This window comes from Salarias fasciatus (assembly GCF_902148845.1).
Source record: "Salarias fasciatus chromosome 7 unlocalized genomic scaffold, fSalaFa1.1 super_scaffold_4, whole genome shotgun sequence".
Classification (NCBI taxonomy): Eukaryota; Metazoa; Chordata; class Actinopteri; order Blenniiformes; family Blenniidae; genus Salarias; species Salarias fasciatus.
Window position 1 is genome coordinate 1,950,146 of NW_021941229.1, and position 27,787 is coordinate 1,977,932.

The 27,787-nt window shown below is 53.6% G+C and overlaps 1 protein-coding gene across 1 annotated transcript; it reads left to right on the forward strand.

Moving 5' to 3' along the window:
* ric1 (RIC1 homolog, RAB6A GEF complex partner 1) lies at nt 1-27,787 on the forward strand. Its single transcript, XM_030085666.1, has 27 exons — nt 1-141; nt 5,911-6,018; nt 15,742-15,821; nt 16,039-16,146; nt 18,450-18,595; nt 18,768-18,904; nt 19,015-19,106; nt 19,641-19,729; nt 20,264-20,408; nt 20,523-20,571; nt 20,662-20,835; nt 20,920-21,144; nt 21,246-21,284; nt 21,357-21,467; nt 21,678-21,767; nt 21,846-22,006; nt 22,085-22,223; nt 22,312-22,428; nt 22,678-23,085; nt 23,164-23,475; nt 23,562-23,720; nt 23,837-23,973; nt 24,063-24,343; nt 24,429-24,641; nt 24,929-25,106; nt 25,184-25,372; nt 25,453-27,787. Exons 1-27 carry the CDS (start codon nt 1-3, stop codon nt 25,766-25,768), a joined length of 4,344 nt encoding a protein of 1,447 aa, XP_029941526.1. The 3' UTR covers nt 25,769-27,787.

Sequence of the window (27,787 nt, forward strand, 5' to 3'; positions counted from 1 at the left end):
ATGTATTTTCTCACCGGCTGGCCCCGGAGGCTGCTCTGCCCGCTGCGGAGCGACGAGGAGCCCTTCCACATCCAGCCCAGCTCCCAGAGGCTCTACTTCGCCCTGCTGTCCGAGACCCAGCTCAGCGTGTGGTTCAGCCGGGTGAGTCCCAGCATCCACGTCTCCATTACCGCGCCTCTTTACCGAGGCTCAGCGAGCCTAATAACCCGCTGACACGTTGAGCAAATCACACACACACGTAACGCAGGTGTGTTGGCACACACACACTGTCTTACACACTGATGACAGCAGCTACTCACGTTCACTGTAGTTCCGCTCTCATGGACGGAACAGCTGATCACACACCTTTCCTCTGCTCACTGGACTTTATTTACCAATAAAACAACAAAATCAACAGCAGCATCACACTGGAACAGGAGGACTGCAGAAACTGACGAGAAAAGATCTGGATTTTATATATACAGTCTCTAAATGAATGTGTCTATGATGAGTGAAGTTTGAAAAGAGACTTCAGTTATACACGTGATTGACTTAGTGGAGTAGTGGTTGTGCTGTAGTGGTCGAAGTCCAGGCTGTGCTTTGGGGCCTTTCTGTGTAGAGTTTGCATGTTCTTTCTGTGGTGTGTGATTTACAATTGGGTGTGTTAGTTTTCGGCCTCAACTCCTGAAGACCCTGAAATGAGAAATGGAGACATTCTAATCCTCATTTTACAGACTTCTTTGCTTCAATAGTGAATTTCTAGTCAGGGCTAAGTTATTTATATTTACCAATTCAGTTCAGCTTCTATCGCACTAAATCCAACACAGTTACTTCAAGAAAAAAATCAATTCCTCTTGAGCTCTTTGTTGCAGCCTGATTTTCTCTCGTCTCTGCTGCACTGAGGAAAAGAAGCGGAGCCTTGAAGGAGGTGGGAGCAGAACGAGCAGCTTTGGGCTGGACGTTACATTCAGTTTTTATCAGTAGTATTAAAATCCCCAGCCTGAAAATGCATGCTGAGATGGATGAAATGCTATAACAGACAGGATCACATTAGATTCTGGGGTGTGGGAGTCATGTTTAGAGATGTTTTCCCAACGTTTTGGTTAACATCCACTGGAGTCTTGAAGCAAACAAACCCTGACTGTTTGGGTTCATTCCCACGGGGAGTTCAGCGGTAATTCAAGAGGTTTTCAGGAAATCAGATGTGCTTACATGAACATCTCTCTAAAACATTTCATCTACAGTTCCCAGTCTTGGAAAATGATCTAATTTAATCTGCTAATAATTTAAAACACTGTATTTTTCTTATTGAAGAAACATCCCTGACACTGTCTGCACTGAATCTAGAACCTGCAGGTTGATCGCTGCGGACAGGGAGCTTCTCCACCAGCAGTTTAGTTCTTCTCCTCACTTTTTGTTTCAGCTTTAGAGTCAAAAATTAACCAGAAATGATTTGGCTTCTGTTGAGAAGAGAGCCACTCCTGGGTTGTTGCCTCTGTCATTACAGTGAGTTAGTTTGATGAAAGTTGACTTTCTGTTGTTGTTGCACCAGATTCAGCTCAGAAGAAGAAGAGCAGCAGGTAACCTCATGGAGCGGTCTGACCAGAATCTGTTAATCACAGCTCTGGTTTTCAGTGAAAGACAAAAGAAGTGAATTACAGAGCTGAAAGTCAGATGGCGTGTTCACTGCAAGTCTTTAAAATCCTCTTTTCAAATGTTTTCCAGTGCTGTAGATATATCTGACGGTACGTTCTAACTTATCACCGTCAGTCTTCTCCAGGTTTCTAAACACTTACTTATTCAGGAGCCACATACACAACAGGCGTGTGTGTCTGTTTCGGTGTGTGTGTGTGTGTTCATGTACCACTTTCATTATATCACCGGTAAATTAGTTCTGGGTGTGTTCTTACTTACTGTCTACAGAATATTATACACAATCCAAGCTGTACTTCCTGAGTGTTGTGAGTGAAGACAGAGTGAAAACACACCGTGTCTCCGATGCAGGCCGGGCCACAAGTCAAAGATCAGAGTTACATAACGCCGGCGCCGTAAAAGTAAGGGGAATGCCAGCGTCTTGGCGGTGGACTGTGAACCTGGAGGAGGTTCGGCTCAGGCTGCTTTCGGTTTGAGCCGCACGGTGAAGCGGTTCCTGGATAGAAGGCTGGAGGGGGGGCGAGCCCTCAGAGCTGCTCAGACCTGTAAAGGTCTAAAGTATCGCAGCTTCTGATTGGATCACGTCTTCGTGCGATAGGACGTGTTCTTGTAAACAACAGTGTTGTTTCTCTTGGCCCTGATGTCCAGCAGCTGTGATTGGACCGCTGGAGCAGTTTGGCGACTCGGCCCTCCTTTAAAGTGATCCTCTGGGAACCCGGACAGGTTTTGCTTCATGGCAGACTTGTGCGCTTGTTTTTCCTCCTGTTCCCGGTTGGTTTCTGAGTTGCGGACCGTTGGCCTCGCCGCCCCACCGCCTCGGAGCTCCTTGTTTACAGCAGCCTGTATATTATTGAGTCGTAGCAACAATGGCTCAGGGTCGCCGCCGGTTTCCTGAGGCCCGCACAGGATGTGGACGTGTCCCGCTTCCCTCCTTTCTCCGGGGCTTCGCCTGCCTTCCAGTGCCGCCGAGGCGTCTTCCTCCTGACATCTGCTCGCTCCGTCATCCCTTCACTGCCAACGCGCCGGCGCTCCAGCAAAACATGGATTAGATGTCAAAAACAGCTTAGAGAGCTTAAATTAGACAGAGTGGGCTGTGAATCATGTCAATATCGTTATATAATTACTGCATTGATTTATCTATTGAGGCCAGCGTGTGTCTTACAGCAGAGAGAAGAAAATCAAACGTTCACTTCCTGTTTAGCCTCTGTTTCACGTCCCCACCTGTTTGGGTTTCAACCAGGAGTCTTAATCCAGCGAAATGTGAGAGTGGCTGTGTCTCCCTCACTGGAATGTTCAGAGAATCAATCTGCAAAATCATGTTTTGTTTCTCCAAAGCAGAAATGGTTTGGAAAACAAACGCCTGAAAATATGCTGACACTAGTATTGTTTAATGTTTCAGTCCTGTCTCAATCTGTGTCTTTAAACTCCAGCCGTCCAGTCCCGTCAGTCACTGGCAACACACACTGTCCACATGCTGAGAGCTGGTTCTGAAATCCGTACAGAAAGCTGTGAGGCGCTGCACATTGTGGGACTGCCTCAGAGCCAGGGAATCCAGTTAGCCTGGCCGTAAGGGGTCAAGGAGGGGTCATAAACCCTTGATGGGATTACAGGCTGACGTGCTGCTGAGGTACAGGTGTTTTCCAGGTGTTTGCTCTGAAGCGCAGCACACTGGACGTCCGTTAATCAGTTTAATCACTAAGCGCTCAGTGTTTCTCACTGTGCTGCCGTACTACTGGAAGTAATGGTGCGTGGAACCGTTGATGCTCTGCTGGGATTTCTTCACTGTGTGTAATCATGGGTACAGATTAGCAGTAGTCACTCTCCGCCGCTCTGAGGTCTCACTAGTGTCCTGCCGCTCTGGAGGGATTCTGGACTCCACCCCTGAACGGACCGCAGCTCAGAGTTCCACCAACCCCTGTCCATCACGTCTCCTCACTCCCTGCTTCCAGCGTCTGTTTGCCCTCTTGTGGCAGATCACACGAGCTTAATCACCACCAACACACACTCATTTGTCCCATTAATTGCCCAATTATCCCTCCAAATGACAACGAACGAGAGCTGCAGGAGGCTTGAGTGTGCTTCAGGGAAAGGCCGGGGACGGAGCAGACAGGAAGCGCTCAGTGTTGACCCAGACACCCTACTGTTACCCCGGCCCGTCACAGAGGGCTGGTAGGCGTCAGGCTACCAGTGACTGGTATCTTCAGTAGAATCTGAGCTGATCGGTATCGGTGCTTCGCTCGATTTCAGCCGCTGCTAACAGGCATGTTGGACTAGCTGGTTTGGTGATTTGACAGGTTAGCTCCCAGGCTCTCACCGGCCCCCTCATCGGTTCTGCTCAGGTAGAACTCTGGTCCTGGAAGTTCTGGAAGACCCCGTCCTGCATGTTGGAACATCTTCCTCAACTGGAATTCCTCATTCAGCCGCCGAGTTAAAGTGAGCGTTAGGGCTGCACGATATTGGAAAAAACTGACATTGCGATTTTTTGGGGGCTTGCAATATATTGCAATATATATTGCAATATTAAAAATAGAAAAATTTTCACCAGATGACCTGAATAGCTGTATTTGGGGAGATGGCCACTTGAGAGAAATACGTGGTGTTTCATACCGCTTGTCGAGCATGCGGATCATTTTTTTAAATCCCTCTTTAACGATCCACTGTGTTCAATGGCACCATGTCTTTTGCTAGGTAAAAAGTTATTGCATCCATGATTTGTCGATGCTGTTTGGAGTTCTTATCATACGGTGTTATGCCGGCAAAGGCTTCTGTAATTGTCCTGGAAATACAGGAGCTTGTGATGGCGTTTCAAATGGTCCAACAGGTTTGACGTATTACCTCGTGTTGAGGCAACCACGACGAGGCACTGTCGGCAGAGAACGTTTTTTTGTTCTGTATCATCTTTTTTTACAGTCGAAATACATCCAAATTTTGGATGTTGACCTTCTTTTAAGGACTAAATCGTCAGTTGCTTCCTCCTGCATGTCGCCTGTGTTCAGAGTGTACCTGAGAGCGGCCCCTCCCCTCTCCTCTCTGCTGTGGAGGAGGGAGGGGGGCGGTGAGTGCCGAGCAGGAGGGAGGAAGAGAGTGCAGCTGTGCAGAGCATGGAGCACCTTGCTGCTTTTACGAAGCAAAACAAAAGTTAATAATAATAATAATAATAAAAAAATATTGCACATCCTGCGATGTGACTATTGCACATGTGCACATTGCGATGGCGATGTTCAAACGATATATTGTGCAGGCCTAGTGAGCGTAGTAAAGCTGTTCAGCACCGAGGCCGTCCTGGATGAGACGGCTCCACCGCTAAACCGCCAACGCTCTGACGGCTTAGAGGATCAGACCCTGTAACTGAGGACCCGGTCCCCGGTCCACTACTCTCTCTGGGGGTTACCTCAGATCTAATGCCCCCCTTAAACAGGACGCTTCACGTGAAAACATGGCTTGCGTTGACTCCGTTTCAGAACAGTCGAGTGTTCACATGACAACAGCGTGAAACGCTGAAGACGTGGATTCAGCCTGACAGGCTGTCAAGAGTCACAGCGTTTTTAAATGTTGTACCGTTGCCGTGGAAACGGACGTTGTACATCCTGTCTTGAAAACATCAGACAGAGCAGTTGGTAGATCACAGGGTTCCGTGAACGTTTTTATTGAAGAGAACTGTCGTTTGAGAGAGGCTGTGGAGAGTCGCCCTGCTTTACCTTCATTTGCATTATTAAAGTTTAATTGTGTGAAGTGGAGACAGGGCGGGCGGGAGAAGCCGCTCTGGTTACATGGCGCCGGTATCGCCGCTGCGCAGCTGGAATTACACCCCGACTGGACGCCCGGTCCGTTTCCACACAGCGTCCTGGTTTGGCTGGCGGAGCGGGGTCAGAGTGGAGTCGCCTCCTTTTTAGAAAATGATCAAATGGTCACGCTCTGGAGAGAAAATGAATGTCAACATGATGGCAGGACTGCCTGCTTCAGAATGACAGAGTGATTCATGTTGTAATGATCTGTGCGCTCGTCACACCAAGTTCAGACCACTGATGAACTCAGTGAAGCTTCAGTTCTCTGCAGGAGCTTCACAGCATCCAGGTTTTGAAGACACGGATTTCATTACCGTGCTGTTCATCCACTGAGTTAAAGTTTCACATGCATGCTTTAAGAAGTCCTGTTTTTCTGGGGTTTATTTGATGAAGATGTTTTGATAGGAAGGTTCTGTGGTGTTCAGGGATCTGAGTGAGGAGGCCTGCCTCTGTCGGTGTTTGAAGTGCTGACTGTTCCTGTCTCTCCCCGCAGCCCAGCGTCCTCATCGTCAGCTACATCGAGTCTGCCAAGGCGGCCGCCCAGTTCGGCTTCTACCAGAAAGCAGAGTGGAAACCCGACAACTCCATGATCGCCGTGGCGGTGAGTAGAACGCCCGGGGCTCCGTTGATCAGCCTGGATCAGGTGCAAGGCTTCATGTTTTAATGTTACGCTCAGACAAGGGATTAACTGAACAGATCAACAGGTTCTGAGCTCTGCATCAGTCTGTGTGTCAATCACGCAGACTGATTTGCATATGCTGGGACTTCTGTTGGAATTGTATTTCAGGTTCTACAGAGAACACAATTATTACAAAAAAAAAAAAAAACTGAATGGCATGAAACCATGAGGCTGGGTTTTAACACTATAACCAGAAGTGTTACACTCAGGTGGGCCAGGAGCTCTGTACAGTCACGTTTCATTAAATGAGCCATACTGGAGAAGTAGCACCCTCATAATCTTTACTTGTTGCTGTTGTTGTTGTTGTTGTTGTGCTGAGAACAGAGTTGGGAACAGCACCACTCATACCTCTTACTGTTGTCTGTGACTCTTAAGAAATATGTAAAAAAAATCAATATTTTCTTTGAATTGTTACAGCTTGCCTCTTGGTTTGGCCGGACTGGAGCCTCTTGAGGGCCGGTTTTGACCCACGGGCCTTATTTTTGACACCCCTGCTTTAAACCAGATCATCTGGTCAGTTTTGTTTAGTCGTCTCCGTTACATTTACAGTTGAGCGTTGGTAGTTTTACCCTCCAGTTGAAGAAAAGGATGTCATGTTGTGAGCAGGCGTCTCCCTGAGAACCGGACGGCTGCTGAAATGTCCCTGCTGTCCCCCTGGGAGACCCCACCCCTCACTTTGAGCCCCTCTCATTTCAACATGGACGGAGTTGCAGACGCTAACTCGGCTTGTTTCGCTGCTCTTTAGGAGTGTTTTCCTTCTGTTTTGACGTAGTTCTCACACTCCTGCGGTCAGCTGCACAGCTCGACCGTGCGGCTAAGCGAAGTGACCATGGAGCGTCTGGAGAGGCGGGAGAGCGTCTCCGGCTGGAGGCAGCAGGGTTTGGCGGCCTCGGCGAGTGGCGCCCCATTCAGCAAACCGACCTTTCACTGTCTCAGATAATGTTTGAGCGCTGCGGTTACACTTTGCTCCTGGCCCACTGGATCCACCAGTGTTTATTTGAGACGTGCAGGACCAGGGCTGGACGCCGTGGCTGTCATTTGACACAGTGGTGCAGACCCACCGTTCCAGGATGACCTCTGAACTGTGAAGACCCGGCCAGAAAACCTGGTTCTGATGGATTACTTCTGCACTGTAGCAGTAGTTTCCTCATGTTTGTGAAGAAGCACCAGATGTTCAAATCAGCAGCTCTCGGAGGATACGGTGAATTTCCATCGGCTTTTCTGCTGCTCATCCCACAAATGCACGGTGTGAAGTGGAAATAATGGGGAAGGATTGTGTGTAGGTCGTATTGTAGTGAGGAGCGAGGCTGACCCGGTTGTGTCTAATCTGAGCTCCTCCGGGGTGCAGCGCCTCGCTGGCGGCGCAGAGCGTCCTTTAGACGGCGGAGGACGCCGCGCTCCCCGTTATTTATTTGCAGGATGTGGATGTAGATCAGTCCCGTGGAGTGTTCCCTGCTATCAATGTCTGCGCTGCACGAGTGTTTCAGCTCGGAGTGTGAGTTCAGAGAGGAAACAGACGGACGCCGCGTCTGCTGTGTGAAAGTGACTGAAGCTGGAGAGGCAGGAGGGCCAGGACGGTTCTGAGGAGGCCCGGGGAGAACAGGAAGCCTGGAGGGTGAATACTGTTACCTCTAGTTTAACTGTTGACCAGTGCCGCTCTCTGTTAACCAGCAGTCTGGATTGTCTGCTGAGGTCGGACTCGGTCTCTGTGAAGTGACATGTTGAGTAATCTCACGCCAGATTATTGCTCGAGTCAGCAGCAGATGACTCAGTCAGGGTTCAAAGGTCAGGTGCTCCTCCGTGCAGAGGGCTGGTGCACCGTGCTCCCAGCGTCTGCTCCGGCGGTTGGTCCTGGTGTGGAGTGTGTTCAGCCAGCCTCCTGCAGAGCAGCGCCCTGTGAGACTTCAGTCCTCGTCTTCCAGGACTGTGGAGCGAATGGTGGACAGCCACGAGGCTCCGGAGTGTTTTTACAGGCTTTACCATGTAACCGTTCAGTGTAATCTGATACCAACCACAACAAACACTCAAGCAACTCAGAAACGTGGCTTGAAATGTCATTAGATTTTATTCTCTCCATGGCGGGATGGATTCAGATGCACCGCAGGAGAAATTAATGAAACCCTCCCGCTGTGGACGAGCCGAGCCGTTCGAGCAAACGATCCGGTTTGCATAATCCTGCCTGGAAATCCTGCCAAGGACATGAGAGGGAGTTGAGGAGTCGGTGTGGCAGCAGGCGGCGTGTGTTTGTCCCAGAACGCCGCCGCTCGTCCGTCCTCGGAGTCGTTCTGCTGAACAGGCTGCTTCAAGTGGGCAAAGTGGCGATTTGGACAGAGAGCGAGAGAAAGACGCCAGTCCAGGTCTCTCCTCTGTAGAAAGACTACCGAGTCCTGTGGAACGGAGCAGAGGTCTGGAACATGTCCTCCTCCTCGGTGGGGAAACGAGATAAATTGCCTTTTCTTATCAGCATTGTCTTGTTGGATTCATTTTTACGGGCTCGGGTCAGATTCATTATTGATGTCCTGCAGTGAAACCAGCTGACAGGCGTGTGTGGTGATGAAATGTTAAAATATTCTTTAGAATATCACATTTCACACCTTGTACTCGGTGGGTCCACAAGGTTCTGGCTGTTCAGTGAACCTGCAGGGACCTGCGCTTTACTCTGGAGCAACCAGCAGCCGGAGGACTGAGGCGATGCTGGAGGACTCCAGCCTGGCCGGTGTGTGTGTGGGTGTGTGTGAAGTCTATTCAGAGTGTTGACGAGCTGTTTGAAGCGGCGCCGGTTGCTCCGCCCTCAGTAGTGTTGTGGTTTGACGAGGGGCTGCTGTTACCCGGGCGCTCGTCCCCAGCTGTTCCCCAGATGTCTGGCTGCTCACTCGCCCCGCAGACCTCCAGCCTCACGTAATCACCCCTCCTAACTGTGGCCGGCTCTATCTTTAGCTGTGTGTGTGTGTGTATAGCGTCATGAAAGATGAGGTTCTTTAAACGGGGAAATACGCCGGCCTGCTGTGTGTTTTGGGATCCGTCCCAGGCCAGAATGTTCCCTCTCTGTTTTTAGACTCGCGCTCAGGAAAAAAAGCCATTTCGCCAGAGACTTCTTTTCCTTCACCGAGAATTTGGTGCAGTTTTCACAAATGCCAGGCAGAGGAAGTTTATTTTAGAGCCGCAGAAGAAGAGGAGAGTTTAGGTGTTGAAGGGAGAAGCAGCAGCAGCAGCAGCAGTCTGGCGGGTGAAAGTGAGGAACCGAGTCCTCAGATTAGACTCTTTCTGCTTTGTCAACACCGATAACCTTGAGGTTTTCGTCTTATCTTTATTGCATGTATAAACACACACACACACACACACACACACGGTCAGGCTGCAGACGCATTCACAGGAGCTTGCATCAGATTCTGAGGCTGCAGGGGGAGCGGTCCAGCTGTGGGAGGGGAGCTGCGTCGCGCCTTCAGCACACGGAGCTGTGTTCTCAGGCTTTGCTTTAAAGCTGCTCGGATCTCTTCGTCTTCCCGTCCATTCCCCGCCAAGCTAAAACCAAACACGTGAACGCCGTGCGGACGGGACCGACCCAACCTGCCGACCGATCATCTCCATGGTTACCTGCTACGGCTAGCGGTGCTAGCGAGCAGTTATATTCAGACAGCAGTGTGTGTGTTACTGTTTGCAGGAGAGTGCGCTGCGCTCCAGTCTGATCAGGACTGCTGTGATTGATTCCTTCAAAGTAATGGCTCGCTATTGACGGATTGGTCTGCTGCTTTCTCCTCCTCTCACCGTCACCACACAGATGGTGATTATGGAGCGACGGCTTGGACGTCTGTGGACTGCTCCCAGCTTTCCAACCACACACACACACACACACACACACACACACACACACACACACACACACACACACTCTGGCGTGAAGAGATGCACATCTGTGCTCTCCGTCTGCACGCTCTTATTCCTGTTCTCAGTATGTTCCTGTTTCACAGCCAGACGCATCCGGCGTTCTGCCTTGTGTTTTCTCCACCGCTGTGAGTCGCCATGTGTGTGTGTGTGTGTCTGTGTGTGTGTGATGGAGTGGTGGGGAACCTCCACAGAGGCACACCGTCCTCTGTGTGTGTGTGTGTGTGTAGCTTGGGAAACCTGTTCACACATGCAGAGCGGCTTCAGCTCGCCTGCACTGCATCTGCGTGCAGCTTTTTGCTGACTCGTCACTTTTTCTGTAAAGAACTTTCGAAGCCGTCGGCTTTTCCCTCGACTTCTGTTTGTGCTTTCTGATGTTTGTGGGTCATACTGTTGCAGTGATGCCGGCTACAGAAAGAGGAAGTGTGAGGTCGCTGCAGAGGAAGCCTCCCGGCCCGATAAAGCGTGATTACAGTCCCATAAACCTCTGCGACATTCCAGGAATAGAGCGTACTGGTGCCCTGCAGGTGCTGCGGTGTTGGAGGCCGTGCGCTGCAGCCGTCCGCGGTCACATTCCACTCGATCCTCTGAACTGACGGCGTTTAAAGGGACCCTGCTGTGCTGGCCTGCCAGCATTGGGGTTATTCGGTGTCCTCTGGCCCGGCCCGGCTCGGCTCGGCCCTTCAGAAGGAGACATTCCAGATGCTTGGAGAGGAATTCAGAGCAACCTTGGCCCAGTTGTCTCAGTGTTTCATCCGGAGTCGGCTCCGCTTTGTTCTCACTTTCTACAACCAGAAAGAATGTGGCGGCAGTCATGACCGCAGGACGAATGCTAATTATGTGGAAATCATTACTTCCCTCACCTTCGGTGACACCGGAGCAGAACACACTCCCTTCTCCCAGAAACACACCGGCTCACACTCAGGCCCCTGCTTCAAATGACAGCACAAGGCTTTTGTTTGGAAACGGCTCCCAAGGAGGAAGTTATTGAAAACACTCCGACTCCAACACACACACACACACACACACACACACACACACACACACACACACACACACACACACACACACACACACACACACACCACGGCCCTGCCGAAAGCAGACTTGTTTTTCCATTTCAGAACAGTTAGAGACCAGCTTGATAACGATCACACACTCCCATAGAGAATGTGGGAGAGATTGTAGTTTGCTCGTATCCAGGCCTCTCGTAGATGTGTTTCAGTGATATAAGCACGCACACACACACACACACACACACACACAAAAGAGCAGTCCAAACATTCAGATCCGGCGCCTCCTCGATGTCGTCCTGCTTTGTGCAGGCCCACGCGCTATCTGATGCGCTGATCCTCATCGTCCTCACGTCTGTAGGAAACGCTCCAGTGAGCAGAATGTGAGGGTTTTCCTCTCCAGTTCTCTGTCCGTCGTCGTCCATCTAGTTTCACATGGACAGAAACACTGACCACAACCAGTGTGTGTGTGCCAGTGTGTATGGTTTTCTGCAAAGATGTGAACAGAAAGTTAAAGGATATATGGTTCTGAAGTTTAAAATCCAAGTAATGTACTTGATTCAAAACAAGGATAGCCCAAACAGCCATACACCGGATACCCATCTACAGGACTCGTCCTTTTGGGACTTGTCCATTTGGGACTCGTCCTTTTGGGACTCGTCCTTTTGGGACTCGTCCTTTTGGGACTCGTCCTTTTGGGACTCGTCCTTTTGGGACTCGTCCATTTGGGCCCACACCGTGGCAGGAAGGACGGTCAGAGCGTTGAAGCAGCCCTCCTTGCAGTTTACACCGATAGCAGCTTCATCAGTAAATGGCCCAGAGGATTCTGGGTCAGCTCCATTTGTCTTAATAAGCAGTGAGTTTTTTTTCACCATCATGTTAAAAATGGAGACTGTGCCGGCCTTTCTTACTAAACGAGAAGCTGCAGTGCAGACATCTTTTGTTCATTACACACAGAATCAACTACTAGAAACTTTGTGCCGTCCTGAGCCTTGGTGTTCAGCATCCGGCTCCTTCCTGGACCAGTATCTCCACATGTGGATGAACCTGGAGCACCGGGAGCGTTCCAGACACGCTGTGGCGTGCTCCGGTTCTCCGGTTCTCCGGCGCTCCTTCATCCTTTCAGTGATCTGACGGTGGTGTTCTGGTGAAGGCATTCATGTATCACTGTGATGAACCGGAAGATGTGGCTGCTGGACAGTTTCCTTGGTCCTTCAGTGGGTTCGTCTTCCTCCTCCTCTAATCGATGTCGTCCAGGAGCTGAAAGGCTGACTCTCCTCTTTCCTCTCTGAACCTAAACCAGCTCGCTTCAAATGTGGGTTCTCATAGTGGAAGCAGAGGAGGGAGACTGAAGACTTTACCTCTCTTTTCAGTGTTCCTTTCATCAAGTTGGAGGAGGGTCATCTAGAGGAAGTCCTGTTCTCAGGGGCTCTGGAATAATTCGTTTCCTTCATGAATCGTCGATGATCAAGTTCATTGATGTTCACTCTTCTTCTCAGTGTTGAGTGGACTACAGACGTTCCTGGTGATCGTTTTCCTGTTAACTTGATGCTTATTCTCAATACGAGAGAAAAGAAAAAAACCTCGTGCCTCTCGTCAGCCTCAGCAGTTTTCCTTCACTGAACTCAGTCTGTCAGGACAAGTTTCCCCTGCCCATGTCCCTCCTCCGGGGTGACGTCTCCTCTGCTGTGTGGTCCACCGGCTCTTGTCTGATTGGTCAGATGTTTCTCCTTTACTTCCTCTCGCCGCCGGCTTGCAAACCGAAATGTCGGCCTTTTGTTCTTCATTGTTGGGCTGCAGCATGTCTCAGTACCAGCTGCTCCTGCTCCGCTCTCATCAGCTCTACTCCCTCCGCCATTGTCTCGCCCATCAAAAGTAACGAGAAAGGTGCTTCAAGATGAAGGGGCGTGGCCTCACCGTGAGGGGCGTGGCCTCTGAGTTGGCGTAGCTTCTTCTGGGAGTATGAAATGTCCTGACTGAAGGGAACTTTCTGCTGCTGGTTGTTCTTCTTCTTCTTGGACTCTGAATCGTTCCTCAGACTCCGTCCAAATAGCGGCACTAACGTTTCTGCTCAAACAAAAAAAGTTTCCATGTTTTCCAAACCGCCCTGTGAAAACACGGAAAGCCTACCTGAAAAAAACAAATACAGCTCAGTGTACCGCTGTGTGAACAGGGAACGTAGCCTCTTTTATCTGGAGTAATTTATTGGAATCATCTGAGTTTATCTGTGTTTTGGATGATGAAGACTGAAGAATGAAAAGCTCCTGGACCTTTGAATTGATCCGCTCTCGGCCGGCCAGAATCAGAACTCCAATCTGGGCCGGCCCAATCCTGGATCGGACCAGGTTCCAATCTGGGCCTCGTCATATTCAATCCTACCAGTGTTCATTTATGAATAAGTGTTAGTGGAGATTAAAGTGAACGATCTTTTTTTGATCTGTCTGAAGCCGTCCATGGTGAGAAGACACACAGGAACCAGTCCTGCTTTATCAAATAGATCCATCTATGTCATTTATTTCAGAGACATCCTGCTACAATATCAGTATTTTTCTGAGATATATAAATTAAAGGTATAATGGACGATGTTTTAGCCAGTGAATGGCGTGATGCGAGCGTCAACTATTGGTCCTCCGACATGTCCGTCACGCTGGAGAAATGCTTGCGTCACGCCGTCAAGCGGCTCGTAGGAGCAGCAGAGCAGGTAGGACGGTCTGGTGCACGCACGTTTTCAAAAAGCGAGTAACAGACGTTTGGCTTCGACTTTTTCGAGAAAACCGTCCGTTATACCTTTAAATGATTATGTAAGTATTGCATCTCTCACCATTAGCTGGCGTTTGACTCCACATTATAGCTGTGTGTATCCTCCATGCCTCACCCTCTCACTGTGGCTTTCCCTTTGCTCCAGTCATCTGCATGCCTGCACCATCAGGCAGTCATGCAGATGAATTATGAGCAGTTATCTGTTCCAGGCAGAGGATCTCTGAGATCACACCGTTTATTGTCTGCCACTTTCTGTCTGGCCCATGCCCAGAAAGAGCTTTTTCCAGCCCTAAATCTCTGGCCGGGCCCTCAGATGACCCACTTGTGCCGAGCCCCGCCCACGCTGAGTGTGGTGTGACGGCTACGGCGGTGGACGTCCACGTTCACAGGCTTCGTGCGGTGGTGAAATGCGTTTGGTCTTCAGGCCGATGGCTTTCCGTTCAGTCCGTCCCTGATGCGGTGGGACGGGACCGGATGGCTGCCCTCTCTGGGCTCGCCGCTGCATGTTTGACTTGGCGCGTTTGGGTCCTCTTCGTGCTTCCCGAGCGGCTGGAGGTTAAAACCAAGCCGCAGTGGTGACAGTGCAGTTTGAAGCAGCAGCGTCTCTGGTTACACGCTGGCTTCCCGACGCTCCGGGCCGGCTGGAAGCTCGGCTCCTTCCCTGATCCCACACCCAGAGGACTGTTGAGCTGAAGTTCCAGGACTCTTCTCCTCCACTGCGGTTCCTCTGCATTGTATGTCCAGAAGAACCGCTCACTACGGCAGGAGCAGCATTTCAGAAAAGTTGTTTTTCCGTGGAGTCGCAGTGCGTTCCAGCAGTTCCACCTTGGACGCTGTTTTCAGATGTTTCCAGTGGCTCCAGGCACTGCTGCTGTGAGGACTGACTCCCAAATCCCCGTGAGCGTTTCCTGTTTTCACTCAAGAACATCGACGTGAACACCAAGCATTAAAACAGCCACAGTTTACCCAGCAATGCGTTTCTTAACCAAAACGTTCCTATATTATTCCAGGATTCAACATGTGTGCTTCATCATAACCACTTCACCATTTATGATGCTCAAAAATAACGGAAGATGAAAACAGAATCTGTCTCTCTGCTGCTCATCACTGCAACCCTCAGAAGGCCTGAGAGTCCAGTGCTACAGTCGTACCAAACCAAATGACCAAGACGAGTGAAGTCGATCCAGTCTGAAAAAGGTTAAATGATCAGATTTAACCACCGTCTTTTATCTGAAGCGCTCAGCCGGTTTTCATCTAGCTTGTTGTTGAGCACCTCAGCCATAGAGCTGCTGATGGATTCAACAGACCTCTCTCTCTCTCCCTCCCTCCCTCCCTCCCTGTCTGTCTCTCTCTCTCCTCCTTCTGGTCCCGCTTCACCTTCTCTCTTTCTTTTCCAACCAGCTGAGAGAAGCCTCTTCGTGGAGGTGTGTGGTGTTTCAGCCTCAGCTGTCGCCGTGTGTCTGTGTATCGTTGTGGATATTTTCCGGCCTGAGGTTGAAACCTTCGGCTGCTATCGGCAGGTTTCTGCTCCGTCATCGCCGACAGCAGCCGCATAAAGAGGACGGTCTGCGTTATGTACAGCTCCAATAGCAGAGGAATACATCCATCTCAAAGCTTTGCTTCAGCTGTAACAAATGGTTGAGTTCAGTGTCTGCAGGATTGTGCAGTGCTCAACGGCACTGAGACAGGAGCAGCTTCACATTGTCATCGGCTGTGCTCAGCAGAGGAATAAAGCTGATAAGATCATCACATCTCCTCACCCAGAATCTACCGCTGCGAGCTTTATACAGGCAGAGCATCCGGCAAAACTGTAACAAACATTTAAAATCTTCTCAAAGTCTTGAAAATATGGCTTTTAAAGTATTTTTTTTAAAAGGTGTATGGCCCGCGGCGCTGTCCACTGTGTTTTAGTGGCGTCCGGTGTCTCCGGTCACTCGCTGCTCTCGGCTCGGTGTTCGTGTCTTTATTGACGCTGCTGCTGTTTCTGCAGACGGCCAGAGGCTACATCCTCCTGTTTGACGTGCTGGGCGGAGGGGACGACAAGTACCTCTACGAGCCGGTCTACCCAAAGTGAGTGCAACACACACACACACACACACACAGAGTCGGTGTGGACATGATCGTCACATTCCTCGACAACATACCAACACAGGCGGGGCGAGTCAGGACACATGCAGCTCTCCGTCCCCGCTCCACCAGTCTGAAATCACCGTCATGCTTTTACCACTTTGGTGTGTGTGTGTGACCGTGCACGCTGGTGAACCTGGTGTTTTGTGTGTGTGTGCAGAGGAAGCCCTCGTGTGAAGGTGACCCCGGGCTACAAGGAGGAGCAGTGCGCCCCCGCTCTGTCGCTGGAGATGAAGAAGCCGGTGGATCTGGAGGCCCCCATCACCAGGTACCCTCCCTCACCTGTTCTCTGCCTCCCCGCCTCACACACACACACTCAGGCGTGTCTTCCCAGCACACACGCCTCACACACCTCCATGAATGTCTGCTGTGCTCTGAGCAGAGTGACGGACAGGCGTCAGGCGGGAGTGTGTGTGTTCCACTGCCGTCGGATTCTAATCAGCCTCCTGCTGTACTTTTCATTTTTTTTGAGCGGATTGGTCTGAGTAGTCCTCACGTCTCGGAGAGACAGGCAGGCTGACGGGCTCGCATGGAGGTTTGTTGACTCTGTAGCGCTGGCAGGAGATTGACGGCCTGTCACGTTCCCTTGTGGGCACGCGCCGCCGTTCTCTTTGTTCTCCTGAAGTCTTCCCGTCGAGCACGGCGCTCTTTCAGCCGCCGTCAGGAATCGTGCAGTGGCTTTCTTTTCTTTCTTCTTCTCTCCTGAACGAGCAGGCGTGTTCTCCTGCCTGTCTCTGTCCACAGCTGGACCAGGAGTCTGCTAGAAAGTCACGCAGGCATGTGTGAGGACGTCTCCCTGAGGACCCCTGAGTGTCTCTACTGTGGCTGTGTTCAAACCGCGTACTTACCTCCTACTCATACTAACTTATTGAGTATGCAGTGTGTTTACACTGGCAGTATGCGAGAAGTTCCCGGATGCATACTGCATTCGCCAGAAATGTTGAGTAGACATCGTGGGTTCACTACTCATACTGACATTACCCAAGATGCAACGTGACGGATGGTTATAGATATAATTTTCCCTCCAATTTTTGTGCTGGTCGGTATGTTATGTTAGAGATTTCTGATTGGATTTACATTGATTAAAAACAGTTTAAAAAAACAAAAAACACTTACATCTGACAACAAGTCCATGCTGAAAGCGACCATGATGCACCAAAGACGGCGAGCAGATCTTCGTTGGAGAGCCAAAAAAACTTTCCGTCGGTAAAGCATCCTGGTCCATTCCATTAACGGGTCCAAACAGCGATGTTAAGCGAGACATATTGCTGAAAGGTTGGCTTCTTGTTTTCAAAGTAAAAGCACAGATTTATCACTGAGGTTTGTTTGCATGAGAAAGGGGAAGGGCGGGTTTATTTTGGTGAAAATAACCGGAAGTGCGTTGCTCACTGCGGCTGGCTTGACTTTCGCTGAATTTGTCCGAACAAAATCCTAAACGGCTGGTATTCGGACAGATAAACGACACACTCGGCTCTAAACCACCACTCTGTCGCCTGATTTATAAACAAATCTCGATAAAGTTCTACATTTGAAGAGTTTAGAGCTAAAGTGAAACCAGCTTTTGTAGCATGCTGTAGTGTAAACGCTTTGCGTACTGTCTGATGGACTGGGTATGCAGTATGCAGTATGGACAGTATGGGTATGGAGGTATGTAGTAGGCAGTATGCGGTTTCGAACACAGCCTGTGTGTCGGTACCTGATGCCTGTTTCACGACCCTCGCCTCCGTCAGCCAGACTCATCCCAGCGATGGTGCTGCTGGGAGGGGGCGGAGCTGAATGGTCCCGCCCACCCTCTTCCATCAGACCTGTCAGTTCTCCCGTCGCTCGCCGTCTCCCACACATCCAGCAGCCTCGCTCACCGCCATTGTCTCTCCGTCACTTTGTCATGTTTTTTGTTTTTCTCGCGTCCTTCGCCGTCCTCGCCGCTCCTCCGCCGCCGTCGGCTCTCCACGCAGATTGTAGGCTGCGGCGTCTGAACGGGGACGCTCCGCCAGCGTCCTGCAGCCACGCTCCATTCTGCCGGAGAGGAGGAAGACGGCTCCTCCTCCTCCTCCTCCTCCTCCTCGTACCATGGTGCCATCTCCAGCGTCAAACCTCTCGGAGTGTCTGGAGGACAATGGAGCGCTTTTGCAGACACAAACACACAGCTGTGTGTGTGTGTGTGTGTGTGGTGTGTGTGTGTGTGTCTCAGGCTGCAGCTGGACGATGAGTCGTCCTCTGTCATCCTACCTGCCGTCCTCCGCCTCCCTGGCTGTTCTTCTCCGTCAGTCTCTGTTCATACAGAAGCACCACAAGTGGAAATTTTCTCATGAAAAGTCCTTTTTGAAATGTCTTTCTGACATTTTATCCTAATTTTAAATTTAACAAACATAAATATTTGTGAGTTGATAAAGAGTTTCATCTGAAATAATGATGAAAATGGATTTAAAATGGGACTGAAAGACTGAAAGGTGGGCATGAATCCAAGAACCTGTCAGATTTTACTCCGTTCTGACTCCTCCTCCACGGTGCGCCGCTGTAATGAATGAAAATCACTTCTTCTTCTCCTTCTTCTTCTTCTTGTGTCTCCAGTTTGCACTCGCTCCAGGAGGACCTGCTGGTGTGCACGGCAGACGGGTATCTCCACGTGCTGCACTGGGACGGCCTGGGCAGCAACGGCCGGCGGGCCATCTGCCTGACCACCATCCCCTTCTCCCTGGACCTGCATTCGGCCCGAGGTCAGCGCCCAGCGCCCAGACGCCACGCCTCCGGGACGGCTCTGTCAGGACGGGCATGGTTTCACGCGTGTGTGTGTGTGTGTGTGTGTGTGTGTGTGTGTGTGTGTGTGTGTGTGTGTGTGTGTGTGTGTGTGTGTGTGTGTGTGTGTGTGTGTGTGTGTGTGTGTTGCAGCGGGCCCCTCTCTGGACCTGGAGGGAGTGTTTATCCGCTGCATGGAGTACTGCGTGACGCTGGACGGCTTCGCCGTGGTGCTGAGCGACGGCCGCCTGGGCTTCATCACGCCGCTCAGCAACACCATCACCGCAGACGTGAGCATGGGGGCGGGGCCTACTGTTAACCTCCTGGTGACCTTTAACCCCGCTGATAGTTCCAGTTGGTACAGATGCGTGCGTGCGTGTGTGTGTGTGTGTGTGTTCAGCAGCTGCAGGGCGTCTGGGCGGCGGATGTGTCCGATGGTACCTGTGTGGCCGTCAACAACAAGTACCGACTGATGGCCTTCGGCTGTGCCAGGTACCTCTCTGCCCCCCCCTCTGTTTGTTAGCATGTGTGTGTTGCAGAGGGATTGTTGTCCTTGTGGTGTGTGTCCAGTGTGAGAATGTGTGGCGCTGTGTTTGCAGAAGCTACCTAGTGTGTGTTCGTCACACACTCCTCATGGATTCTGGCAGGAACGCCTGTCCTCCCCGTCTTCTCTGACACACACACACACACACACACACACACGCACACACACGCACACACAAAACACGTTTTGTTTCAGACGAGTTTCATGCTCACACGGCAAAATTTTAAAAACCAAGTCCAGAATCTGCTCCCTCTGGTCTGGGCGGGGTCACGGGGTCAGCAGTCCAGACAGGGATGTCCCGGGTCTTCCCCGGCGCCTCCCCCCGGTGGGACCCGTCCAGAACCCCCCCCCCCAGGGCCTGACATGGCCGCAGTGTGTAGCCAGGAGTGTCTTGGTGTTGTCAGAATACCCGTGTGTGTCTGGGTTGATCTTGCTGAGCGGCCGCGGCGTGGACTAGCGTGACGCTGTGTTTGTCCCCCCAGCGGCGCCGTCCTGGTCTACATGATCGACACCGCCACAGGATCCATGCAGCTGTCCCACAAGCTGGAGCTCACGCCCAAACACTACCCAGGTCTTCCTCCTCCTCCTCCTCCTGCTGCTGCTGCTGCTGCTGCTGCACACACACTGCTCCTGCCTCCTTCTGTCCTGAGAGTTTAAACTGGAGCTCCCCCTAGTGGACACACTGCCTTACAGCCAGCTACACAGGCTCAGCCGGGAGTGTGTCGATTCTCACTGTCCAGGCTTACTGTGTGGAAACAGAGAATAAATTCACCACACACACACACACACACACACACACACACACACACACACACACACACACACACACACACACTGATCGTCCTAACTCCTAACAGCTGTTGTTCAGATTCTAGAATTAGATTTTTTTACTTTACGTTATGTCTTTTCTTGAGAAAACCTTCTTAAACTTTAACAACAACAGGTAGTTGATCTGATGAGGTTTAAACTGGACTTGAGAGTGGAACGCTGGACGTGTGCGGTGAGCTTCGGCGTGGTTATCTCCCCTTCATCTGGCTTCGGCTGGAAGGACAAGCAGACAGGAAAGCCCGGGTCTGGCCTGAAACCTGGTTTTTCCTGCTTTCAGACATTTATAACAAGACGGGCGCCGTCACGCTGATCCGCTGGTCACCCGACTGCAGCGTCGCCATGGTGACGTGGGAGTGCGGCGGCCTGTCGCTGTGGAGCGTCTTCGGAGCTCACCTCATCTGCACTCTGGGAGAGGACTTCACGTGGGTGCACACACACACACACACACACACACACACACACACACACACTTTAACATGCTTTCCGGCTCATTCCGTTGGCTGAAGGGTTTGTGTGCTTTGCTGTTTTCCCATCAGGCATCGCTCCGATGGCACCAAGAAGGAGCCTCTGAAGATCAGCTGCATGGTGGGTGGAGCTGCTGAGACGCCGTGTGTGTTCCCCTGAACACACACCCTGCCTGTTGACTGATCGTTGTCCCTGGCGGTGTCGTTGCAGAGCTGGGGGGCGGAGGGCTACCACCTCTGGGTTCTGCCCTCCAGGCCGGACCGGAGGAGGCCGGAGGAGGAGCAGCAGGAGGCGGAGGCGGCCGCAGCCCCCCAGCCCTGCCTGCAGGCCGGCATACTGCAGTTCCACTTCATCAAGAGCGCCCTGACCGTCAACCCGTGCACGGTGAGCTGCGCACGCACACACACACACACACACACACACGGCCGTCCACCCTCGGTGCTGCTAACCCTCGGTCTCCGGCTGCAGAGTAACCAGGAGCAGGTGCTGCTGCACGGCGAGGACCGCCTCTACCTGACCTGCGGCGACCCCACGCAGATCCACAGCAGCCCCGACGCGCACCGGCCGCACACGCACCTGCACCCGCACGACGGCAGCCCGCCGCACCGCCCCCACAGCCCCCACAGCCCCGACCCCTCGCTCTCTCAGGGACTCAGCACTTTACTGGGGCACAAGCACTGGCACGTGGTCCAGGTAAAGGCCCTGCCTGGATCAGTGTAAACCTGCAGCGCTCGTCTCCTCTTCGTCTGTCCACTGCTGCTGCATTATTGTCTTTGTCTTCGTCTTTATTCCAGATTCACAGCACATACCTGGAGAGCAACTGGCCCATACGGGTGAGTCCCACCCCCTCCTCGGGTGCTGCGGTATGTCCTGCCTTGTTAAAAGGTGTGTGTGTGTGTGTGCAGTTTGCAGCCATCGACACCGCTGGCCAGTGCATGGCGGTGGCGGGGAGGCGGGGCTTTGCACACTACTCCCTCTACACCAGGAAGTGGAAGCTGTTCGGGAACATCACTCAGGTCAGTGAGGCGCCGTCTGAGGAGAGGGAGAGCTGCAGCCAGTTCAGTCTGTCTCCTGATTCTGATACTTGAAGAAGTGTTCTGTTATGATTTGACCTTCATTTATCAGGGATGAGTCAGAAAAACCTGATTCATTAGTTTATTCTTCCCTTCGCTCTTCTCGTCCTTCGTCCTTCCCGCCTGACCTCCACGGTGACCTCTGCCGTGCAGGAGCAGAACATGATGGTGACGGGAGGCCTGGCCTGGTGGAACGACTTCGTGGTGGTGGCCTGTTACAACTTCATCGACCAGCAGGAGCAGGTGAGAGCCGCCTCCCACAATCCTCGGTGCCGTCCCGGCCCCGGTCTGACCCCCCCCCCCCCCCCCTCCTGGCTCCAGCTGAGACTCTACCAGCGCTCCTCCAACCTGGACAACGCCTTCGCCTCGGTCAGCAGGCTGCAGTCGGACACGCTGCTGCTCAACGTCTTCAGAGACATGGTCATCCTGTTCCGGGCCGACTGCTCCATCTGCCTGTACGGCGTCCAGAGGAGGAGCGACAGGTGCGTCCGCCGCGCGCCTTCCCATCATGCACCGCGGCGCCCGCCGGCTCTCTGACTCTCCCGGGCTTGTCTCTGCAGTCCCAGCCCGGCGGCCAGCGTGGAGCTGCTGCAGGAGGTGTCCATGTCCCGCTACATCCCCCACCCCGCCCTGGTGGTCTCCGTCACCCTCACCTCGGTCCGCACCGAGACCGGCATCACCCTGAAAGCCCCGCAGCAGGTACACACTCCATCTCACACACACACACACACACAACGACAGTCATGTTTCAGCCTGGTGTGTGTGTGTGTGTGTGTGCGCGCGCCAGGCCTGCATGGCGGAGAGCATCATGCTGAACCTGGCCGGCCAGCTGATCATGCTGCAGAGGGACCGGTCGGGGCCGCAGGTACGAGAGAAGGAAGCTCCGGCGGTCAACAGGAAGCTGGTGAGTCCAGACGCCGTCCGGGATTCGAACCGTCACACAGCGCCTGAAGTTACCAGACGGCTTCTGGAAATGTTCCAGTTTCTATCTATAAGAGGAAAACATTTGAATTCTGAGTGAAGAACACTGAAGCGACATGTTGGAGCCGCTGTTTCCTCCTGTAGAGGGCAGCAGTGGTTAGTCTGAGGAGGCTGGTGTCAAACTCCACCTGTTCAGAGCGGCTTTCCTGATGAGGGTGGGTCTTCCCCCCAGCTGCCGTTCTGCCCCCCGGTGGTGCTGGCCCAGTGCGTGGAGAACGTGTGGACCACCTGCCGCTCCAACAAGAAGAAGCGCCACCTGCTGGAGGCGCTGTGGCTGTCGTGCGGCGAGGCGGGCATGAAGGTGTGGCTGCCGCTGTTCCCCCGGGACCACCGCAAGCCGCACTCCTTCCTGTCGCGCCGCATCATGCTGCCCTTCCACCTCAACATCTACCCGCTGGCCGTGCTGTTCGAGGACGCCCTGGTGCTGGGCGCCACCAACGAGACGGTGCCGTACGACGGGCTGCAGGGCGCCGCCGAGCCGCTGGAGGCGCTCTTCCCCTACTGCACCGTGGAGAGGACGTCCCAGATCTACCTGCACCACATCCTGAGGCAGCTGCTGGTCCGGAACCTGGGCGAGCAGGTGGGTGTCCCGCCGCCGGCGGCGGCCAGTCCGACCTCCGACCCTCCGTCCCGCTGAACCGCGTCCTTTCCTCCGCAGGCGCTCATGCTGGCCCAGTCCTGCGCCGCCCTGCCCTACTTCCCCCACGTCATGGAGCTGATGGTCCACGTGGTTCTGGAGGAGGAGGCCACGTCCCGGGAGCCCATCCCCGACCCGCTGCTGCCCACCGTGGCCAAGTTCATCACCGAGTTCCCGCTCTTCCTGCAGACCATCGTGCACTGCGCCCGCAAGACGGAGTACGCCCTGTGGAACTACCTGTTCGCCGCCGTGGGGAACCCCAAGGATCTGTTCGAGGAGTGCCTGATGGCCCAGGACCTGGACACGGCCGCCTCCTATCTCATCATCCTGCAGGTCCGACGGCGCCTCGCTAGAGCCGAACCTTTAGAGCGGCCGGTGAGACGCCAGCTGACCCGTCCTCTGTCCTCTGTCCCCCGAAGAACATGGAGGTCCCGGCGGTGAGCAGGCAGCACGCCACGCTGCTCTTCAACACGGCGCTGGAGCAGGGCAAGTGGGACCTCTGCAGGCACATGATCCGCTTCCTCAAAGCCATCGGCTCCGGGGAGATGGAGACTCCGCCCCCGACGCCCACCACTCAGGTGAGGGGGCGGGGCCACAGCGGGGCGGAGGAGGTCAACCACTTCCTGCTTCTCAGTGCCTGTTCTGATGGTGTGTGTGTGTGTGTGTGTGTGTGTGTGTGTGTGTGCACACACAGGAACCCAGCTCCACCGGAGGCTTCGAGTTCTTCAGGAACCGCAGCATCAGCCTGTCTCAGTCTGCAGACTCCGTCTCCACGGGGAAGTTCAACCTGCAGAAGACCTTCAGCATGCCCACCGGGGCCTCCGCCAAGGGGTAGGCACACACACGCACACACACACACGCACACGCACACGCCCAGTTCCCCTCTCCCGCCTCCTGACTGGCGTCCCGTGTGGCTGCAGCCGGGACGCGGACTGTGCGGAGAACATGTACATCGACATGATGCTGTGGCGCCACGCCCGCCACCTGCTGGAGCAGGTGCGGCTGCGGGACCTGGGCTGCTTCTCGGCCCAGCTGGGCTTCGAGCTGATCGGCTGGCTGTGCCGGGAGAGGAACCGCGTGGCCCGGGTGGACGACTTCGTCTCGGCGCTCAAGAGGCTCCACAAAGACTTCCTGTGGCCGTTCCCCGTCAGCCCGGCGGGCGGCGTCAGCTCGCCGCTGAAGAACGGGCGCTGCCGCTCAGGTGAGGCCGGGAATGAAACGCCTCGTTTCTAAAGTAGAGCTTTAGTGCCGGTTGAGCTGCTCTTTGACTGTCTCCGCCCCCCCAGTGCTGAGCGCCAGGCTGCTGAAGTCGCAGTCGGCCGACAGCCTCCTGAACAGCGACATGGACACGGCGCCGCCTCAGGCTCCGCCCACCAGCCACACCTGGATGGACGGGCTGGAGCAGAGGACCAAAGACACGGACGCCGCCTCGTCCGCCGCCTCCAACCAGCACTCGCCGCAGACCCACGACGCCTTCCTGTCGCTGCTCACCAACAAAGGTAAAGACGCCTGTGGAGGGCGCTGCTGCAGCGTGGCGCTCTGTAACGCTCTGGAACACTCTCTAACGCTCTCTGAGGGTCTGTAACGCTCTGTAACACTGTCTAGTGCTCTCTGTAACGCTCTGTGACGCTCTGTAACGCTCTCTGGGGGTCTGTAACGCTCTACAACGCTCTCTGTGACGCTCTGTGATGCTCTCTGACAGTCTGTAACGCTCTGTAACACTCTGTAACGCTGTCTCGTGCTCTCTGTAATGCTCTGTAACGCTGTGTGGCGCTCTGCCCCCTAGTGGAGGAGTACAGCGTGGGCTCGGCCACCGACCTGACGGAGACCAGCTCGGTGGTGGACGGGGACTGGACCATGGTGGACGAGAACTCGTCCACGCTGAGCCTGAGCCAGGCCGAGCTGGAGCACATCTCCATGGAGCTGGCCAACAAAGGCCCGCACAAGTCCCAGGTGCAGCTCAGGTGAGGCCCCGCCCCCTTCCCTCCCCCGCCGCGGTGGCAGCCGGCGCTGGCGCTGACGCTCAGGTCCTCCCCGGCAGGTACCTGCTCCACGTCTTCCTGGAGGCGGGCTGTCTGGAGTGGTGCGTGGTGATCGGCCTCATCCTGCGGGACGCCGGCGTCATCAAGCAGGTCATCAGCTTCCTGGACAACCCCGAGGTCCCCGGCGAGACGGTGCAGAGCGTCCGGACCGGCCTGCTGGCGGTGGACGCCTGGGCCTCGGCCGACTGGTGGGTGCTCGCTCCGTCCGCGCCCCGCCCAGTCTGGTCCGGACGCTGACCCTGTCCCCCGTGTCCCCCGTGTCCCCCAGCCTGGGCTACAGGCCCTTCCTGAGCCTGATCCAGCCCCAGCTGCAGCGGCTGCTGGACGCGGCGCCGGAGCAGGTCCAGCCCGAAGCCTTCCAGCCCGCCGGCCAGAGCGCCAAGCCGGGGGGCCCCGAGGGGCCGGGGGCGACCGCCGCGCCGCGGCCGGAGGACGGCAGGGGCCCGGCGGCGCCGCTGGGCCTGGCCCTGCCCCCCCTGGAGCCCGCCGGGGGCTTCGCCCGCCCCCCCACCGAGGACCGCCCCCCCGAGCAGGCGGAGGAGCAGAGCGAGGAGGAGGGGGCCTACGACTGCACCCTGTCCTGAACCACCGCCGCCAGACTGGAAATACTCTATTTTTCTGTGTGTGTGTGTGTGTGTGGAGAGTGTGTGTGCACAGAGCGCCCCTCCTGCAGGTCCTTCCTTCTGTCAGTATTAAGGGTGTTATTCGGAGTGGCGCCCCCCTGTGGACACCGGGACTCCGGGGCCTTCAGGGCTGCAGAGCAGCTCCGAGGCTCCGGCCGTCTCAGCCATCACAGCACAGCGAGGCCTGGACGGAGGAGTGTGTGTACGAGTGTGTGTGTGCGTGTGTGTGTGTGTTTCATACTTTCATACCTCATCCGATTTTAAGATATTTTGTGATACTTCTTCTCAGAAAGTGTGAACATTATTTTTCTATGAATCCGAAGCGCTCAATGCTCCCTGTGGAACAAGCCCCGCCCCCTCCCCTCCCCGCCCGCCCGCCGGTCCCTCCGTGCACGTGGCCGTCCCGGGTGTCCCTCCATGTGGCTCAGGTGAACACGCAGCCAGCAGGCCGGCGTCGGGAAGACGCCTCGCCGGCGGGGAGCGGCCGCCGTCATTTCAAGCATTCTGACACGTTGCTGCCAGCATTTCGTCTCGTTCTCGACCTTTATTTAAGCTTCTGTTTCTTCTGCGCTGCTCACATTAACCAGCACGATGCTGGTGTCAAATTACCTCACTGCTGTCGCAGCTTTCTGTGTTGTAAAGGTTCGATCACCCCCAGCCCCGTACGTTAGCCTCTCTCTCCCAGCAGTGCTTAAAGAGATGTTGCACCAACTCCTCGTAATTTGACACCAGCTTCGTGGCCTTCAGTTTCTGTCCTGTTGAGAACACTGAGATGAAAACACTTCCAGTCAGTCGCCGTCCCGTCGTGCTGCCGGTGCAGACAGCAGCCCCAGGGTGAGGCTGGTGTCAAATTACCCATGCTTAATGCAATCTCATCATCCTCTGCTTTCTCTGTACAGTCTCACAATTCAGCATCGACTGCTGGTAGTTTGGCACCAGCATCATCATTTTGCTGACGAGCTTCAGTCTCTCGTATCACGTCTGCTTTTCCTGAAAGGCCGCTTTCATCAAGGCGTTCATCTCTGAAATCAACAGGAGTCAGCATCCAGTGTTCGTAATTTGGCATCTGCTTCTTTGGCTTATTGGAGTGAAAAAAGGAAGCTGGTGCAAAATTACAAGCTTCTTAAACTTGATTGCAAATATGAAAACAAAAATGAATACGAAGAGGGTTTTGAGAACTGAATGAAAGACCCGGGGACCAGAAGGGTTCCGTTTGAGGAGAACGACCATATAAGGAAGTTCCTGGCGAGAGTTCAGACGTAGAGCCGAGTCCAGACGGCTCGTCTGGTCTCTTCATGAGTTTTTCTCCTCGTTAATCAGGTTCAGTGTTACGGCGACTCATCAGTATCGTTTAATCCCCCCCAACGCGACCCTGCCCCGAGACCGTGTGTGTGTGTTTATGCATGTGTGTGTGTGTGTGGTTTGTTTTCTGCTTCTCCTCGTTCTTTTATTTATTCATTTTAGCAGGGTGCTCTTAGCTGAGTAGTTCTGACTGAATCGCCTCCTTCACCTGGTCCTCTCGGACTCCGTCAGTATTAAGTTGTGCAATGTATTGAAAAGTTACTCAGCTTTATTTCTTCATGCTTTCCCTCTTTGATTGTTTTTCTTCCCCTCTCACCGAAACCAAATCATGCTGAGTGTTTTTTCGGGGGGGAGTTTCTGTCACGGATTCACGGAAACCAAAGACTTTAACGTCCAGAGGCCTTCGATTTGAACGCGCACACACACACACACACACACACACACACTCACACTCATACACACACCTCATCACTACACTGACAGTTTCCTAGGGAAATGAATATTCCAGATGTGTGTGGTCCTCCTGCCCCCCTGTACAGTATTGCCCCCCCTGGGGCAGAAAGCCTCCACGCAGCGTGTCTCTTGTACATTGGACTTTTTCTACTCATGTTTGGTTTTTTCTACTTCATTTTTTTTCCTTGTACATAAAAAAAACAATAAATTATTTTTAAAGCTGAT